Source organism: Enoplosus armatus, chromosome 3, assembly GCF_043641665.1.
Source record: "Enoplosus armatus isolate fEnoArm2 chromosome 3, fEnoArm2.hap1, whole genome shotgun sequence".
Lineage (NCBI taxonomy): Eukaryota > Metazoa > Chordata > Actinopteri > Centrarchiformes > Enoplosidae > Enoplosus > Enoplosus armatus.
Window position 1 is genome coordinate 20461510 of NC_092182.1, and position 20224 is coordinate 20481733.

The 20224-nt window shown below is 40.3% G+C and overlaps 1 protein-coding gene across 2 annotated transcripts in view; it reads left to right on the forward strand.

The window, feature by feature from the left end:
- The window catches only part of slc12a5a (solute carrier family 12 member 5a), a 138527-nt gene that overhangs the window by 91034 nt on the left and 27269 nt on the right, over positions 1-20224 (forward strand). The window contains exons 2-3 of one of the 2 annotated variants that reach the window (XM_070903470.1): positions 5165-5265; positions 5723-5860. In XM_070903470.1, coding sequence (XP_070759571.1) covers positions 5165-5265; positions 5723-5860 — 239 coding nt within the window. Of the gene's footprint in view, positions 1-5142; positions 5266-5722; positions 5861-20224 lie in introns of both variants that reach the window. The other variant, XM_070903471.1, reaches the window with a different exon arrangement.

Here is a 20224-nt window from a genome sequence, read left to right on the forward strand (position 1 = left end):
TCTGTGGCTCTGTTCAAAGATCTGTTGGAAAACTGTGAATTGTCCGAGTGAGAGCTGTGGAACCAGGCCGCCACTCATTTGCAGTAAAAGTTATATTTACTCTCAAACACTGGAAGTGTCCCGACTCCTGCAGCAGCTCAGACGATAGAAAGCAGAAGACTACAGAACACGTTGTGCGCAGAAGAGCTGAGGATGTAGAGCAATAACGTCAAGCATTAAAGTCCCACAAAACAACTCACTAAACTACATCAGAAGGTAAACAATAGCAACTCCATGTTTATAAATATATATATTTTAAAATTTGGTATCTAATCCTCTCTCTGAAGTCTTTCTGAAGATAAGAGAAGAGAAGAGTTACCTAAAGCAAAATTAAGTCAATATTTCTGTATAGTAGAATTGGCAACATCACAACCTCTGTTTTAGTATTGATTAATCTATTGATTAGAACTATTCATTGATAAGTTGATTGACGGAAAATTCTGCAACTGTTTTGATCATTGATTCATAGTCTTTTGTGTTTGTGTAGTTCCAGCTTCTCACTTTGTCTTATGTGATATTAAACTAAATATAATTTGGTTTCAGACTAAAGTTGGCTCCTTGGGCTTATGACAGGCATTTTTCTTTTTTCTTCATTAATCAAGAAGAAATTTGATTAATCAATAATGACAATAACCATTAGTTGCAGCCCTAGTATTGGCAATTTCTTTCGATTAATCAATTAAACATTTAGTCAATAAAATGTCAGAAAATAGTAAAAGAAAATGGTCATCAATATTTCCCAGAGTGAAGGTAAAATCTTAAGGACATCTTGGTTTTATCCAAACAGAGAAAAGCAGCAAACCCTCACAATTGAAAAATGATCACTTGATTATTAAAATTGTTGGATTAAGATTGATAATTTCAGCTCTACTCTCAACATCAGAAGGCTGCTGGCTGCATGTTGTGGAAGTCGGCGTACATGGGGGTCAAAGCTTGTACAGTTGCTCATTGACAATATTGAAAATCAATGAATATTAGCCTGCATGCATTGTTTTTTCTCCCATGCTACGAACAAGGCACCTTTGCAGTTCATTATTGGACATTAAAGATACAGTGAGCACAATAAATGAATTAATACACTAAAACACATCCTTTCATTTTCTTACTTGGCACGACACCAACTAGGTTACAAACCTCAACGCATCAAGTTTCAGTGTTTCCACAACAAACTGCCACTGCAGAATGTCGAGGACAAGGAAACAAGAGTGTGGATTCAGTGTTTTTGTTTTGTAGAGGATTTGGAAGACGATCGAATGCTCAGTGAGCAGTAAAGCTGTGGATTTTGACCATAGATAGGGAGAGGCTTTGATAGTGAGAGCCATTGTTGGACGGATCCCATCAGATTGAAGGAGGATAAGCTGCTTGGGGGATGCGGTCAGAGCAAAACTCTTTTAGGCTCTGTCATTTTTCCAAAAAGGGGGTATACATCATTCCTTTGATGATGGAGTTTTAATTATTAGACGATGAGGAGAAATGGGCCGTGGAGAGATAAGTGATAGGATAGAGAAGTTGTCTTTGGGGCATTAGCCCTTCAGATATACAAGTGTGTGTGTGTGTGTGTGTGTGTGTGTGTGTGTGTGTGTGTGTGTGTGTGTGTGTGTTCTCACTAAGATCACTTATCCCTTTGATCCTTTAAGACGTTCTCTGTGTGTAAAAGAGAGTATGTTGGTGTGTGTATGTACTTTGATGCTTGAAACACTCATTCACTATTCCTTACATGATAAACACTCCACAGGCTAATCTCATTCATTTTGCATCACCATCACTTACACATTCAACAGCTGTGTGGCAATCAGCTGACTGGTAACGTCCAATCATATTCGTGGAGGTGTACAGCACGTCACATTTTACTGATTATGCTCATGTCAACATATTTTGCAGTCACAGCTCCCTCCACCACCGCAAATGTATCTGTATCCTTGATGCACGTGTATCTGACTGAACTACTATACATGCAGAGAAATATCAAATATAAAAGTAGAATTTTAAACTTCCTCAGACCAGGTAATCAGCATACGACTCCCTCTGTCCTTTGACAAATGAGGAAACCCCCCCCCCAAAAAAAAAGTTTTGTATCTATCTATCTACAACAAGCCTGATATTATTTGTTCCCACAGATGCATGAAGCCCTCTTGTATCACAGAGGCAGATCATCCTCACATGGTCTGAAGAGGTAAAAATAGTTTAAGACAAACAACTAAATAATCCACGTGTTCTGAGAACCCCCTGCAGGGCGCTCCAGCCTCCCTTTTAACCGCGGTGTATGTTTTAACCTGCAGGTCAAAGTGAGCTGCACTTGAAGTGCAGCAGAAGCTTTTACATTTTACAGCCGGAGACATAAGTGTGTGTCTCTCTTCCCTCTCCCTCTCTCCCTCCACGGGTTCCCATCTCAGGTCTGGCTGCCTCGTCTTTGTCTGTCTGAGCCCATCTCTCTCTCTCTCTCTCTCTCTCTCTCTCTCTCTCTCTCTCTCTCTCCCTGTCACTATTCACTCTCGACCCATCTATCTGTGTCTCTCTCCATCTTCTCATCTGCACCCTCATTCTCTTGCTCTCCATCTCTTTGTATTAACATCTCCTCTGCTTCCCTCTTTCTTTCTTTGTGTGCTCTTTTCGTGTCCCGAATCTTCATGCGCGGCCCCTTTTCTCAGCGTCCCCGTCTGAGTGGCCCTATTGCTCTGTCTCTGTAGAACAGAGTGCCGGCTGTTACCGGTGCCCCGACGTCATGGCACATGGCTGCAGCATCCTGGCTATAAATAACTCGGTCTCGCGGTGCTCAGTCCAAGACAGGACCGAGAGCCAGAGGGAGAGCAATCTGCTGTCTCCCTCAAGAGACGCTCGAAGGGGAAGGCGCAAATAAGACAGCTTACTGTGTCGCCACCGAGACCTTCACTGTACTTGGTGAATAAAGTGGCTCTGAATTTAATTATTTTCCTGGACAAGAGCAAACATCTGGTCAGGGAGCAGTTCAAGTACTCAAAGCTTAAGGCTCAAAAAACAGTGAGGTGTAAAATAACAAACCGGATTTTCACTGGATCCACATGAGGCCGTGGTACCAGACGGTTGGTCCGGAGGATGCAAATATGTTTTCATTTTGTCACAGTTTTCAATGTTGTGCTGTGTTTTTATTCCAGATATGTTTAAGAGTGTGAGGGGTTGTTTATTAGCGTGTCGATGACAGTGAATCATCTTTCTCTCTCCGTCATGCTGTTGATCACAGTGTAGGGATTGATTTACAGTATAGTTCTGTATAAAATGTAACCAGCTAACTGCCATAGCACTTCTTTAACACTATGTGAACAAAAAGAGAGTGTTATGCATTCATTGTGAGGATGATTGCATGATTACTTCTGGTATATACTCGTGTTTACAATCTCTTATTCTCTCTCTTAATAAACAAGCAGCACTTACAGTTAATGCTAAAAACAGTTGGTCAATTAATCCACCAATTTTGATAATCAATGAATCGGGTGTCAAAAAATCCCAAATATTTTTTTTATTGTTTTCATATGTAAGGATTTGTTGTTTTTTCTCTGTTTCGTATTATTGTAAGCTAAATATCTCTGGGTTTTGAGCTGTTGGTCGGACAAAACTCAATATTTGATTATGAATTTTTAATGGGATTTGTCACTTTTTTCTGATATTTTATAGACTGAACGATTAATGGATTCATCGAAAAATAAGACTGACACAAAACAGATTGATCGATAATGAAAATAATGGTTAGCTGCTGCCGATTTGTCGAAGTGTGGACAAAACTTGAACTTGTTATTACTTTGCCTGCAAATTCAACCACAATTACTATAAAGAACACGATTGCAGAGCCTCTCTTCAACCTGCTTTACTACGAACATGAAGGCGAACAGACAAAGTGCAGCTTTTGTAGCTTCTATGTCACCCGTGACATTTACATTCCTGAGGGTGTAAACCAGTGACAGCGGGACCCTCTATGTCCCCACAGAGCCACCGCAGGTATCTGATGTAGCAGCACAATTAAGCCGTCGTGATTCAAACAGCAGCACAGGCAAAGACATTTCCTACCTTAGATAGATGTATAGCAACTAGCACCTGCAGTTCTAAGCTAAACAAAACCTGTTAAAACTGTCCAAAACCTCTATTAATGCTATGAATGAAGCTTGAACTACTTGTGACCATTACTCAAGACTTCCAGTGGCTACCTCACAATAAACACGTTTGTTTGCTGGAGGGCTGTTATTATAAAAAAGTGTTGAGTTTGCATTATCAGCATGTTAACATGGAACAAGGTCGGCTCATTCTCTCCTCCCTCGCTCTTGTCCCTGTGATTCAGTTTTGTTTCTTTCCTCTTTAGGAAAGTGTTGTTTTATTATTTTGCTGCACGTGGTATTAGTAGAACAGTCACACTGCAGAAACGGGTCGACCAGCGTCTGATGTCGTTTGTACTTCATTTTCAAACCTCAATTGGAAATCAATGAGCTAGTTGATGATCTTGTAGAGGGTCCATTCCAATAAATCCCTTCCAGTATTGTTTGCTCTGTAGATTTGTTTTGTTGTGGAGGTTTGCCTTTTGCCTTTAGACTGTGAACTTGTAGACAGATGCTTCTCGATGGAGTCATGATGCCTACAGCAAGCTGTCACCTAAATAACATCACACAGTTTCTACCGTTCTGTGTTTCGAGGGTGAAAAGCTGACGACTGTTTGAACATTTCTTATTTGTTCTCTGTGTTAGCGTTCAAACTTGAACTCGTTTGTCAGTGAAGCAAAAAAACTGATTGAGATGTTGGTGTTCCTGCCGTGGCCATATGGAATATATAGCACCGCACATATTGTGAGTGCACAGTCCATTAGTTATGGTTCTGTTTCTCTGCATTTCTGACTGTGGGCGCTTTATGGAGACGACAAGCCTCCCCTCCTCTCCTGGCAGAAGTCCTCTAGTTTGAGCTTTATGTTTTTGTGTCTTTCTTCACTTGAACAATAAATTAAAATAAATAAAAGCAGATCTGTTCTTGAAAGTTGTTATTAGCAGGTAAAAGGGTTATTTTGACACGAAGAAGCTCATCCGGCTTGTGCATTATGCTCTCTGCTGGGGTCTTAGTGGTCTGCTTTATTTCAGTCCAGTCTAAAAGTGTATGTGTCTGTTTCTTCCAGGTGACAATAACCCCAAGGAGAGCAGCCCCTTCATCAACAGCAGTGATGCTGCCGCAGAGAAGAGCCAGCAGTATGACGGAAAGAACATGGCCTTGTTTGAGGTATAGTATTCTGCTCACACACACACACACATTGATTTGTTAACACACATAATCAGGCGTGATCGTAAGAAGCAGGATACACTCATTCTCACAATTCAGTGATTGAATAGGGGCTCTGACATCGACTAATGAGGGTAATTACTGTGTGAAGGGCATGCGGGAACTTCAGGTCAATGCAAGCAAATCTCACGTTGCTACAGGAAAGAACTTCCACCGGGCAAATTGCCACAGCTCTGCACAACTGTGTTTACATGGAGCTCTCAGTGGATTTCTAGAATAAACTACAAAATCAGAAAATGTACAATATATTGTGTAAGCCCTTTTTTTCACTTGGGTTAGAATTGGCAAAAGGGCCTTTGAGCCTTTGAGGTATTTCACCTCTTCTCCTTTACTTTCCTTCAAAACCCTGATGACAACACTGACTCCAGCCGTCCTGTCTGTGTTTGTATGTCTGCAGGAGGAGATGGACACCAGCCCCATGGTGTCGTCTCTTCTCAGCAGCCTGGCCAACTACTCCAACCTGCCCCAAGGCAGCAAGGAGCACGAGGAGGCCGAGAACAACGAGGCTGAGTCATCGCGCAAGAAACCCGTCAAGGTATGTAATAAAAACCCTGTACAAATACACACATACGATACAGTGCACACAACAGTACATTCATGTATGCTTATATATAGAAGATGCATCTTCTGTATTGTGGACTCAGTATATTAAGTTTGGCTACGTTAATCATATGTGTTTGGCTGTAGCAGTGGATTATGTTGGTAACTGTGAAAAATCAGTAATTCATAGGAATAATGATTGGACAATGGTTTTCTATTCTTAAAAATGGGCTTTATATATGACTATAATTTGTACTATAATTGTACATGCAAATTACAAGTCCAATGAAATTGTGTTAATCAGGGAACAAAATTGTTGTTTAATGTCAAGAATGTCAAGGAATGTATCTGTTTTTTTTACTTTCAAATACTTATTTATCTTCTCTCTTTCTGGCAAAAACACTGAAAAACACTGTGCGCATTATCAGCAGCATATTTGCATTTTCTCCCCATTTTAATCTTCTCTTTCCATCGCGTAAATCAGATTCTGAGCTGTGTTCACACAGGAGGACCTCATTTACTATAAACTAATGCAATCTGTGTCTTCTGTAGCAGCAAACACAACAGTTCTTGATGCGTGGGGGTGTGCAGTCTGGGTAAAAATCAGGTAGAACTGACCTGCTCCTTTTTTTTAAAAGATGCAACTGAAAATCAATAGAAAACTGCACAGGATCAGCTTTAAGTGTGCTGCAGTAAACACAGAAGCACTAACAGGCTTTCTGGTGTCATTGTGCATAATAATAATTTCTATGATGCATTAAAATCCTTGTAACTGCGGAAGTGTTCATCACCTCTTCGTAAAAACATTTAAATTTACTTACAATGTGCTTAAAAGCAGCATACCTTTATCAGATATGTGTGCTGCAGCTTTCCAGCGCTTTGATGAAGTGCAGACTAATGATATTACTGACTACAATATAAATAATCACTTTGAAATGATAGTTTAAGCTGTCTGCACACAAAGGGCAGGTTTTCAGTTCTGAAAAATTATGCCTTCTAAAACAAATGACTAAAATCAACTCACACCAGACTCCTCTCTCAGCATGACGCAGTGTGCACAGATAAATCACTTTCCTGCTGTAATATTGTTTATTGCGCACCCTGGACAACTTGTTCACCTGAGGAAGGGTTGTGATACTTGTTGCCAGGGGATGGTCATCAAGTGTTGCCAAATATAGATTTGTACTTTGCGTCAGATTACATCATGAATCCCTAATAGCAGAGTTTTTGATTGTTTTGCTAACACACTCACTGGAGAGAAAGAAAAACTCCACCAGTTTAGAACTTGTCAATCATCCTCTGTTGATATTATAAATTCCCTGTTCGTGTTACTGGATTGCATCTTAAATGCCACTCACTAATGAGTTCCTTCCACATCATCCCCTGGTATTTTCTGCTGTTGGGTGTTGAGATGCCAGCAGGAAGGAGTTTACTTTTCAGGCTTTTTTTTTTCTTCTTCTTCTTCTTCTCAGCACTTGATAGACAGACAGGCAGCTACATTATTAATCCTGTGGGAAATGGTGGTTTTAGCAGCAAGGCGAGATGTGACATTGCAAAGCTGAAATGAAAAGAGACGCTGATAATGATGATGATAATGCAAATAATGACAGAAATTAGTGTGACAGACTGGTGGAAAATTGACTGATTCACATCTTTACATATTTCACACTGACTTTTAAATCTCCAGACTCAGACCATGTGAGGAGGAACACAGTTTAGACATTGTGAGCGGCTACAGCAGTGACAGGTTGACAGCTTTTCTCTGACCTTTGACCCAGTCTGTCTCACTTTCTCTCAGGCGGGTTTTCCTTCTTGTTTCTCACCTTGAGGCAAATCACTGATGATGACCTTGGATGCCAGTGTACCTATCTGATATACTGTCTATTTCCCCCACTGTGAATCCAGATGAGTCCTGCAGATATACAGTAGATCCCCAGTGAAAAAACGTTTTAAACTGGAAATGGAGATAAGGATTATAGGTACAATCGACCATGTGACTGTACTGATTTCTGCATGTGGATCTTTCTTATATACACATACTACTTCACTATTACTTATTCTTGAATGACAATGCAATACATACTTATATAAATATATTTAGACATACATATACATTGCTGCTGTATATTTTTTTAACATTATTTTTCACTTAAATATTGTAAATGTATATTTTTTATTTTCTATTTCTTATTTTTATGTTTTGTACATACTTTTATTTCTAAATTTATGCTGCTTTCTAATCTTGAATGGGAGCACCAGTACTGTAAAATTTCCCCCCGGGGATCAGTAAAGTATTTCTGATTCTGATTCTGATTCTGATGAAGTATAGTGACAAAAACAGCTGTTAGGAGAATAGCTTTTTTTTCTCAGTACAAGGTCCACTTACTTGGTTTTTCCAGATGTTTCAGCCACATCAGCAGACGGATTCTGCTCATTCGTCATGGAGATGGTTCAGTTGTTCATGGCCCTCAGAGGATGAAGAGCTGTCTGACTTTGGTGATCCCCTGACTTTTCCTCTAGCGCCGCCAGTAGATTGACATTTGTGTTTTTTAGTGAAATGTCTTGACAACTATTGAATGGATTGCCATGAAATTTAAAAACATGTTCCCCTCAGGGTTAACTTTTATAACTTTGGTGATCCCTTAACTTTTCATCCAGCGCCATCATCAGGTTTTTAATTTAGTGTATGACCAAATACCTGCAAAATTAATGACATTCCCATCAGCCTCAGCTGTACTTTCTGTTTGCTAACACACTAAACTAAGATGGCGAACATGTTAGACATTATACCTGCAAAGGTCAGCATGTTAGACATTTTCATTGTGGGCATGTTAGTACATTGACATTAGCAGTTAGCTTTAACCACAGCCTGACAGAACTGCTGCCATGGCTGTAGACTCTTCTTGTTAACTAAACCATCTCAGTGACAACTGAGCAAACTACATTTGCTGATGAAGGCCCATAAGATGTGGCTGACTGCACCAGAAAAAAACAAGTAAGTAACTAAGAATTTTCTGTCAAACTGCTATTTCTAAGGTCAAGAATAAACCTATAAGTGCAAGAATAGAATAGAATAGAACAGAATGGAACAGCTTGATGTCTTTATGGAAATATTTGACAGGTAGCAATGATGTGCCAATTCCCTTTTGATGACAAACAGTTTCATTAATCCATTTGAGCACAAAACATGCTATTAAACCACATTAACATTTCATATCGAAAAGGTCAGTTCACCCCAGTGAGAAAAAAACATTATAATACATTATTTCTTCACTCGCTTCTTGCGGTGTGTAGCCATGCAGATAGTTTTGGTTTTATTTGCACAGGTTTTTTAGATATCAGTCTCTGAGATTTGTGCTTCCACCCCAAAACAATTTCAAATTACTTTTGAAAACATCAACAGCAACCACTCTTTTTACGGAAACAATTTCTCAGTTTATCAAGATAATCCACAGACCTCGCTGTGAACAGTTCTCGCAGGAACTACTTTATGCTGAAGAAGTAGTCCTCGTGAAAGCCGCTGACGGTGAGATCTGTGGATTATCAAGAGTAATTGGGTTTCTAGAAAGAGATGTAACCTTTAAACAGGTTTTAAAGCTACTTTCTATTATGTCCTGATCCCAGCAGCGTTAGACAACACCAGTGTCCACATGGGAGTTCAGCACTGGTTCAAAATGCCTTCACAGGGGAACTGTTTACTAGCGCTATATTCCCCCGTCATTGCATTTGTCCCAGATGTGAGGTATATTTGTCTGGCTCTCCTCAGCTCGGCTAACCCTGGGAGCAGGTCTAATCTTCCCCCTGTCACCCCAAACCCTTCAATACTTTAATTAGTCTGCACGCTACACCAAGCTGCTGCTTCTCCAATCAGCAGCCCATTCCACAGGCAATCTCTCCATCGCCATGAGAGGCTTTTCATTAAGGCAGCCTGTGGCGTTTTATCGTTCACACAGCGAACCCCCCCCCCCCCCCCCCCCCATCGCCTCCCCTCTCCATTTCTCGCTCCACTCCCTCTCTCCCTTCCTCGCTCTACATCTCCTTCATCATCGGTCCCTTGAGTGGGCGGTCGAGTGAGTTGTGAGAGAGGGAGAGCGAGGCAGCGGCCTTTCTTTGTCGCAGTGTGAAAGCCAAGATTAGAGATTTGGTTGGCATGTGACATGAGGGAGCAGTCTGGAGGTCGCGCAGGTTAAGATGGAAACCAGCCACCGCTAATCTGCCGGAGATTCTCTCTTCCCTGACCTCACTCATTTGAAATCTAAGACAGTTTATTTGCATAGCACCTTTCAAACACAGGGGCAATTCAAGTGTTTTGCATGAGGCAAAGAAATGAATTAGAACAACATTTAAAGTGACTACAATCATTATTTTCCAATCAATATATGCCAAGACTTCTAACATGGCCTTCAATAGTTCAGAAATCAAGGCGAGCTGATGGTCAGTTTGCAGGAGTTTTTTATATTTTGTTTGTCCTTTAAAATTCAACATAACATAACCAAACTGAACACAATACAAACCATGAACCTCTTTACTTTTAAGTAATTTCTTGCCAAGAACTACAGGAACATTATTCCATACTCTCTTTTTTTACAGCGTAATGTTCCCTCACATAAATGTTGTTTCCCTTCAAGGTGTTTTATGATCCATGCTCTTAGCTTTGACCCCCCACGCTCCCTTCCTCTCTCATTAGACCGATGCATCGAATCAGTATTCCCATAAGCAGCCTTGTACCCAGATTCATGTCATTTCATGTTATATATTACAGCAGGGAGCACGTGAGTTCACAGCACAGCTAAATGGGAAATGTCACACCTCACATTTTGCAGTTAACTATTATTTTCATTATCAATTCTTTTTTTAATTGATTAATGATTTACATGATGAAATTACAAACATTTGTTAAAAAAATTTTTTTTTTAAAAATAGATGTTCCTCAGACCCCAAGATGACATCTTCAGATGTCTTGTTTTATCTGAGCAAAAAAACAAACATTTCATTCATTCATATGACAAAGAAAAACAGCAAATCCTCTCATCTGCAGCTGGAACCAAAAATAACTGAAATCAATTATCAAAAAAGTGGCTGATTATTATGATGGTTTCAGCTGTACTACACTGATAAAAGGGCAATTCAAGAAAGTCATATTGTCTTACTTCAGCCTGTTAAATCTTATTTTTTCTTGTCAAGCACTAGACATTATCAAACTTGACTGAGCTGAATTAAAAAACAAAGAATCCAGCTGTAAGAACCTTTTATCCTGAATTCTTTTTTATAGCTAGTTTTAAGAGGTTTCAAAGTGGCTTAATTCACCTTATTGGCAGATTTTTAGTTTGTTACTAACACATTTCTCTAGATTAAACACTATTTTGCTATTTGTAGACGAGTTTCTGCAGTGTAGAATATTTCAACTCCTGTCCTGGTTATGTCCAAGCCAGGTAACTGCTGACCTGAATTTCAGAGAGCAAGAGACTCAGTGTAGCTGCTGTTCAGCCGCACATGTGCATTAGTGGAGATTGTGGACTTTCAGCCTTGAATCTGATAGTGCAGCTAAATAGAGGTTTCACAACTGGTGGGAACCCATGAGGCTTTGTGGAGTCTTTTAACCTAGAATATTCTAGTAACACATGTATACGCTATTTCGAGGTGGTGAGCCTTCAGCACCACAGAGGACATTAACAGTCAGTGTTTTACAGATAACTAGTGGATAACGCTTTTACACACACGTGCACACACACATGCACACACACACACGCAGTGTTGACCGCTGAGTGACTGGTTCATCCACAGCCGGTCAGAGAGGCTGATGTTCGCTGGCCTCTCCTCTCGCTGTCTATTTAATAATTCAGCACACCTGAGCAGAAACACATTTGCCCTATCAGCTCCTGTTTGGCCAGCAGAGCGTGGAGATGGAGTTACAAGCTCCCAGTCTTCCTCCCTCGCTGTCATTAGCCCCCCCACCCACCCCCACCCCTTCCACCTCCCAGCTCCACCTCATGCCTCTGTCTCTGCCTCCACTGTAATAAAACTGAAAGTGTGCATGCTCCTCTTCTCTCCCGCCGTTTCCTCCTCTCTTCTCCATTCATCTTCCTCCTTTCCTCTTCCTCCTCTCTTCTCAATTCATCTTCCTCCTTTCCTCTTCCTCCTCTCCCTCCCTTCCTCTCCTCTGCCTGCTCTTCTCCCTTCCTTTCCTTTTCTTACCCCTCGTCTCCTCTCCCTTCCTCTCCTCTCTTATTTCCTCCTCTCCTCCCTCCTAGATTCCTTCCCTCTCTCCTAAGTTCTTACCAAATCAGATAGAGAAATCCATCAAGTATGAGTTGCATATAATGTGTTACTTTGCTGTATTAACATTTGGCTAATATTTTAATTATCATATGCACTGAGAAAGTATTGATGGAATTCCATTGATCTTTCATGGCGTTGAATTTGATAATGCGACCCTACAGTCCTACAGTAACCTTTGTATATTGCTATCAGCTGGCCCACAAAGACAGATGCACCTCCGACAACACATTCGACCACAGATCCATAAGAGTTTTCGATGTGCAGTAGATTCTGGTTCAGCTGGCGACCACATAACATTCCTGTAAGAAGTGATTTAAAGGATGACACTGGTTTTGCCAGCCTAAGCTGGTTGGCAGGGTGTCCCAAAGCCTGAGGGCCTGGACGTTTTCCTTTCCTCCTGAAACTCCTTTCAGATGTATGTAGTCTCCCCACATTCCTCCCCCTACTCCTCTGCCTTCTTTCATTTTCTGTCCCCTGCAGCTAGGTAAGGATATGAAGTTGCTTTCACCTTCCTTTTTTAACTCTTCTCTTCTCCAAACTCTAAATGTCTAGCAGAGAGAAAGTGCCACCTTTGCCAGCCTCAGCAATTCAGGAGATGTCCATAGAAGGGTCAAAATAAAAGACAGAGGGGGTATGAGGAGAGAGAAGGAAAGGAAAATAATGATCAGTGTCCAGTGTATGCCAAATATTATACAGTATGAACACTGTTTTCAAGATTTTAGGAATGAAGAAGTGTTTTGAAATAAAGAAGTCCTTAAAACTAATCAAAGAAAGTCTCTCTGTGGTTAAGGTTTGGTTAAGTTAAGGCTCCTAAAACTTATTGGTTAAGGTTAGGAAACCATTGCCATCAAGCTTAATGTTTACTGTTGAGGTGAAGTGCAGAATTTTGACGATATTGATTTTGCACAATTTACATCCATAGCCAATGCAGTTCCCTAACCTTAACTATACTGTAGCTGTCATGCACAGATGGTGTATAAAGCAAAACATTTAAAAATGGACATAAACAAATGTTGTCATTGAACATACTCTAGGGTTTTGCAGAATCATCTAATATCAACATTCCTGTCTGGCGATTGGTTCGGGTCTCCCACGTCACAGTCACATGATTTGTTGACCCAACTATCCACCACAGCCTCCTTCCTAAGAGATTCGGCGGCATTACAACAACGCCACATTAGCTGCTTTGAGAGGACGGTCATTTGTTGCTTGTCAGGGAAGTTTAAACAATTAATCAGTGCTGCTGTTTTACTGATGAAGACGGTGTCGGGCTGAGGAAGCAAGGGGGGAAATTATTTTTAATGCAGTGACATGGTGTTCGGATATTGCTTCTTTTGCTTTGAGAGCTCAGTGGATCATGTGAATAACGTGCCCCTGATGAATGTAGAGGCTGGAGAGAGACTGAGAGAGAGGTCCAGCCTGGTGAGAGGCTAGTGGTAAGTGGTAGGGCAGCAGGAGGCAGTGAATCTGAAGTAGGTGCCACGGCAGATGTATGGAAAGGTCCTGTTGTGCGTCTAACACACCTGAGCCTTCCATTCAGCGGGCTGACTGCACTTCCCAGGGGGTCGGGGGGGGCAGCTGTTCTTCCTAGTTCAGTGGTGCCACGCTGGCCTACCTGTGGCTCTGCAGCAGTCTGTGTTGCCTTTGCTCGCGGTGGCCCGCTCTCCGGGGAAATCATCACTCTGCTGGCTCCCAGCCCATTAAACAGACACTCATTCTGCGCGTGTGCATCTATGAGAACAGACGCTGGTCGGGACTGCAATCCCCGTCCACAAATGAACAAATGAAACACCAATTGAATGAAAATAGAAAAGCGGCACTTTCAATAACCGTCCAGCCTTTTTCCCCCAACAGGGTCATTGATTCAATGTATACGCAAGCATTTCATCTGTTTCAGGCTATTTCTCAATATAAAGTCATTACAAGCATCCATTAGCTCACCAGGTTTTTTTTGTTTTGGTGGATGTTTACCAAACCCACAGAGGTGTTTTATCATGTTCAGGTTCTCAGACTCAGTGTAAGCCCTCTCAGTATCTATTATCTGTGTCTGTACATCTTATGTAACACCCAGGATTTCTAGCAGACAAACACTGTGTTTCAAAGCCCGCCTATTGTTGAATCTGGATTATAATTTATCACTCAGCTGTGAGCTGCCGCAGACACTCATACAGCGGGCCAACATACAAGCCCTGCTTGATTGTGGTTCTCCATTGTGTGGGAGAGCAGGCGGGGAAAATGACATTTTGCAGTCTGGAGAGGGTTATTGCCTACTTTGGTTATGTTACCCTCCTGTGGAGTGTTGTGGGGCATAAACACCTTGTTGTTGTAATGCTGAATAGTATTTACACACCTTTTTAGGGCAGATTAGTATAATCTGTAATCATTATTTTCAGTTGCTCTATGCTTTTTAACCTGCCTTCCTCCAAGTCTGTGGATATATATAAAAACCATTACAAACATAACTGACTTCATTTTTTACAGTACTGTTTAAGCCTTTCTGACAGGCTATTCTGCCTGATGTTATCTTTTTTGGATCCTGCAGTCTAACCTCAATGTGCAATTTGAATGTACATACTTTTTTTCTTATCTATTTTTGATAAAAATCAAGAGCCTAGGAAGTTGGTTGCAACTATTTCTCAGACAACTATTTTTCTGTTTTGATCTGTTTGAAGTGAACACTGCAAAGGACTTGGCCTGAATAAAAGAGGCTGTAAAATACGTGTTCACCTTTTTGACTTCAAACGCAACAAAACAAAGTCATTGTAGTTTTAGAAATCCTTTTAAATTAGAATCACCCACCTTGAAAGGACTTACAGAGCCTCCGTCCTCTTGAGGGAGTTATGTCTGCTATTGTACACTACAATATGTTAATGCTCACAGGTTTTCCTCTAATAACTTACCTGTTATTACAAACTGACCTCAGACCACTTTCTGCTGCAGCAGCAGTTTTGGGTCTAACAACAAAGTGCTGATGGCAGGGGTACCTTTCTACCTGCTAATGTATATTACACACCAAGTCCCCGAAGGACCTGTCAATGGAAACTCAGTCTTTTTAATTACAGCAGTGCTACTAGCTGGGAGAGTCATGAAAAAGAAAAGTAATTTTCAGAAAAGCTCAGGACATATGAAATGATCCACATAGTGTTTCTTATATCCTAATAGTTTTCTTATTGATTCAAGTAAACCATTGTTCTTATAAGTATTTACTGTAAAAGTGGGTTAAACAGGGGTCTCCCTTTCTTTCTGAAATTCTGATGTCTGAAATATGCAGACTTCATTTTTAGCTTGTGGACAATAGTTGAAATATAGACAATTCATTTGACACCTTTTGATTTTCCAACTAACCTTAATTGAGGAAACAGCCTAATAGTCATGCTGGACCTTTTGTCTGACGAGTAGCCTAAACTGCCACTTCACATTGTAGCATGTGTGCACAGGGGGCAAAAATATTCCACTAAATGTAAACGTTTCTTAGATGATACAAATGTAGTTTTTAAAGGTATAAGCCTATTCAGTATTCATAAAACAAACTTTATTAAGACCCGCGACGAGCAGATGATGAAAAATCCTCTCCGCCACACACTGAAGGGCACAGTCACAGTGAGTCACAATGTGATTTGCATAGATTAGACAACAGACAAACCGTACACATCATTATCATACAGTGGGGGAGGTGACAGAGATAGACGAGGTTTGTTCTCCGCCGCTCCCTCCAGCAACCTGTGGAGGCCATGATGTGGATCTTTGATTAAAGCGCACCGAGGCTGAAGGTTGAGAGATCCCCTGCTGTGAGGATTAAGTTGTAGAAGAGGCAAGGTTGTGGGTACAGATACACAACTATATAGCTGCCACTTTAACAGAATATTAAAAACATATAAAAACCTACAGAATATTAGCAACATAATAAACACAATCAACATAGTTATAGACATCAAAAAGGTACTTAAAAATGTACTTAATACAACTAAAGCAAAACTGCAACAATAACAAGAAGGATAACAAAAAACCAAGAGGCAATTTATGGTGTATTAGAGCTTTTATTGCACATTTTATAAATGAAAAGTTCATCTTTTTTGAAAACTGTATCTTTGCTTTCCGTGTGATTTGCCAACTAATAATGTCTGTCAAAGAACGCTGCAGCTCACCAATGATTTTACTTGCCACCTTGACATTGTGAGGAACAAGAAATTCCCATAAGTGAGAAGATCAGGGCTGAGTCTATGATGGATCTGTAAAATAACACCCTCAACTTTCAGCCATCATTGACAACATTTAACCTATACAGAAAATATAGTCTTTGTCAGTATTCATAGCAAAGCTCAATTTCTTGTCAAGTTAAACGCTCCCCAAGTGTTTGAAGCTATGGAGGAATGTTATTCCACGTGGGTCCCCGTTTCTTTTCACCTCGCATGCAAGTGGGCATGCGAGGTGAAAAGCATTCCTGCCATTGGTTTCACACTATCCCACTGATCACTGGGTGTTGGTAACGTGCCAAGCAACACAGCAATGCGTGAACAAAGGCAGGGAAGAAGAAGATTGCTTGCATGTGAACATGGATGTAAATAATGCAGGTTTCAAATCCACTTTGCAAATGTTTTATGAGAAAGGAAAATACATTCAACATATTTGTTAGCACTGAATTGAAACAGAAACTTTTAAGTCAACAGGGCACCTTTAAGTACACTTATACCTCTTGAAAGTTTCCACTTCTCGTCCTTTAACAATAGTCTGAGAAGGTGATGGTAATGTTTTTCTGAAATCAATAACCATGTCTCAACAGTGGTTTGTTGAACAGTGCAGATCTCATTTAAAGGTTAAAACAAGGATTATATAAAGTACAGTTTGCTTAGAATCAGGCTAAAAATGTGAGAATAGACACTATATTTTATTTCAAATTTTAAATGAGGTATGGTGCCTGATCCATTCTTTTTTATCACAGTATTTCTCACAGATGGTGCAGAATGAATATGATAAGTTGCCTGCATACATGTCATGCTCCTGGATATCACGCTGTGTTAATGTAATATGTCACATGATGATGTGACACAATATGTGATGCATTATATGTGCACATCACACATATGATATGATATGATTCGACATGTTTATGAGCCATTTGCTGGTCTTCACAGCCAGATCAAGGGTTTCCAAAGTGATAAGCTCGCTAATTACAGTTCCGAGTGTGAGCTCTTGCTCTGTTGTTTATCTAAAGGAAATTAGAAGATAATTATATTTGCGAGACCTGTTTGGACTTGCTCTCTCTCTCTCTCTCTCTCTCTGTTTGTCTCTCCTGCTCTTGCTCTCTCTTCTCCTCTCTGCAAACAGAGCATTATTAATGCTGGGAAGCGAGCCTCTCCAAACAAATCACATACTGTAGCATCAGACACAATATTATTCATTTGATGTCAGCCACTTGTCAGGATGATTTGATTAAAAGTCTGGTTTATGAATTCAGCATCTGCCATCACTTCCCAGTGCAGGGCTTTTTTAAAAAGTCCTCCATCTTGTATAGTGTCCGTCCTGTTCGAGCAAATTTAATTACCACACTAACTTTGTGGCCATCACTGATAACCAAGCAGCACGTCATTTTTTCATGATGCATTTTGGAAATGGAAACAAGAGATTAATTATTGAACCCCCATGATACTGTACTTGAAGTTGATATCGATAGATATTTGAGAGTTTAAAAAGTCTGATATATATATAGTATGATATATTGGCCAATAGTCTCTTTTCACATAAACACAATAAAAACAAGGGACCCCTTAAATTTGGTTGTTAAAGAATTGTGACCACAAGCAGTACAACAAAATGTTGTTACGTTTGTTTGCGTGTTACAGACCACCAACTGTTGATCAGTAGAATAGCGTGAAACCAATGTAAGGAAGTGTGCCGTCCATGTGCTTCTGCATGTGTGTTCTTGTGCGCATGCACGATCCAAACAAAACAGAGACTGACTAGTAAATAACACTGGCTGTGTCCAAAACCACTGCCGCGTTTACTCATTCACCCTTCCCTATGTAACAAACACTCAGTTGTTTACTCAACAGCACTGAGCAGCAAATTGAGATTTCGGACACATCATCATTTTGCGTCATCACTGACAGCTGTTGAGTCGCACAACAGTGATCTTCTCATCCATAAAATGCAGCGCATTGCATTGAGGGCGTGTACATGCCATGGACGCTACTGTTTTCGGTGCATTGTGGAGTTTTTGAGGACAGATACATTTTCACACTTTCTTCGGACTCTCAAATAAAATGTTGTTGTGCCAGTAACAGTGAATATAGTTCACTATATAGTTAAATTGGGAGTGATTTTGGATTTGATTTATTGTATCCATTTAAAGACATAACTATAATATCTCAAAATGTGTGATTTAGTAGTTCAACAGTATAAATGATCCCATCCTAAAAAAGATTAGTATTCGGTAGACAGAACTAAAATAATCTAACAAGCAACTCCAGTAAATAACAGAGATTCAGTAAGCTCTCAAGTGTGTGTAGTAATAGAGCTGGTAATCCCTATTTTGCTGAAATCGCTCATGTGAGATGAATTGTTATCGCCCAGCCTCGTTTTGTTTCCAATCTGAAGAATATGCATCTTTTTGTGACAAATCCTCATGTGTAATAACATCTTTACTGACATAAACTACAGCTCATCTGCCTCCTATTCATCCTGTTTGTCTGCATTTAAGCGTAGAGATGCAGCAGAGAAGGTTTGTCCATGTGTTATCTGTGATGTAATGATGTGACAGTTAAGGTCTGCGCTCTCACTTGGTAAAATGGGTCATGGCTGGATATCGGCATAATTACCCTTCATTGGCCAAGCTGTCCTTGAGCAGGAAATGAATATTTCTCTATTATGTACAGGGTCAGCTGATGTGTCCTTCAGATTTAATACATGCCATCACGTTGGTGCAGACACAAACACACAAACAGGATGCAGTCACGTACTGTACACAAACAAATAGGTGCATGCAGACACACACACACACACACACACACACACACACACACATCAACAACATCCTAAAAACCTTCAGGAAAAGAAACCTGCTATTAATCAATCTGAAGTGCGACCAAATACATCTTCAGTCTGCAAGTGTCAGTAATTGCCTTCAATGGAACGGCCTTGAAACTGATTCTCGCTCTGTATAAGGACGTACAGAGCAGCTCTCTCTTTGTCCACTGATCCACACAAGGGACAGCACTGCAGCAAAACCAACTAGAACAAATCCACTGCAAAAAAAAAGGAGCCTGTAAAGAAATAAAATAATAATCCATCCATCCAGTAGACAGATTGGTCCCCTGGCTGCGTCCTGATCTCAAAGTTTTCTTTGTTTCCTGGATTCGAAGTAATTGTTGTTCTGGAAATCAACAAAGGATTTACAGAGAGCAATGTGGGAAATCCTTAAATTAAAAAACAGCAATAAAAAGGTGCAATTTGGCGGATGATGTAGATGGAAGAACTGAGTCATTTAACTTTTAAATATTTAAATAACTTGAAATATTAGAGTTTAAAATGCATGTTAAGCTGCAGCAGTATCAAGGAAGAGTAAAAGAAAGAAAGACCCCGTTAACATTGACATAATGGAAAACACATGTTTACAATAAATAGAAATAAACAAAGCCAGTAATGTGGCAACAGCAGCTATTTCATCCCAAAGCACCATATTACAATTACAAATTGGGCCTTTGAAAGTAACAATCTGTGAAGTCCTACAAGTAAATGTCTGCTTCGCCTTAATGGCATCACGACCATCTGCAGTGTTTTGTCTTTGTTTTCTTTACACGTGACTCTCAGAGAAAAAAAGAAACTATAGCAAATTTGCACACTGTGATTCCCAGCATGCACGGCTGGTGTGTTGACTTTCATTGATTCACTTAGACGCCCAAAGTGAAGCGGGAGTCACTCAGCGAGTGCTGCACATCTGGCATCTCAGGATTATAGCAAATAAGCAAAGTTTACGTCCTGTAGTCTGATAGCTGTCTGAGATTCAAAATTATACTATAGAAACTACTGAAACTTAAACTGAAAAAAGTGTGTTACAGCGCGGGCATGTCAAGTCATGTCTGGG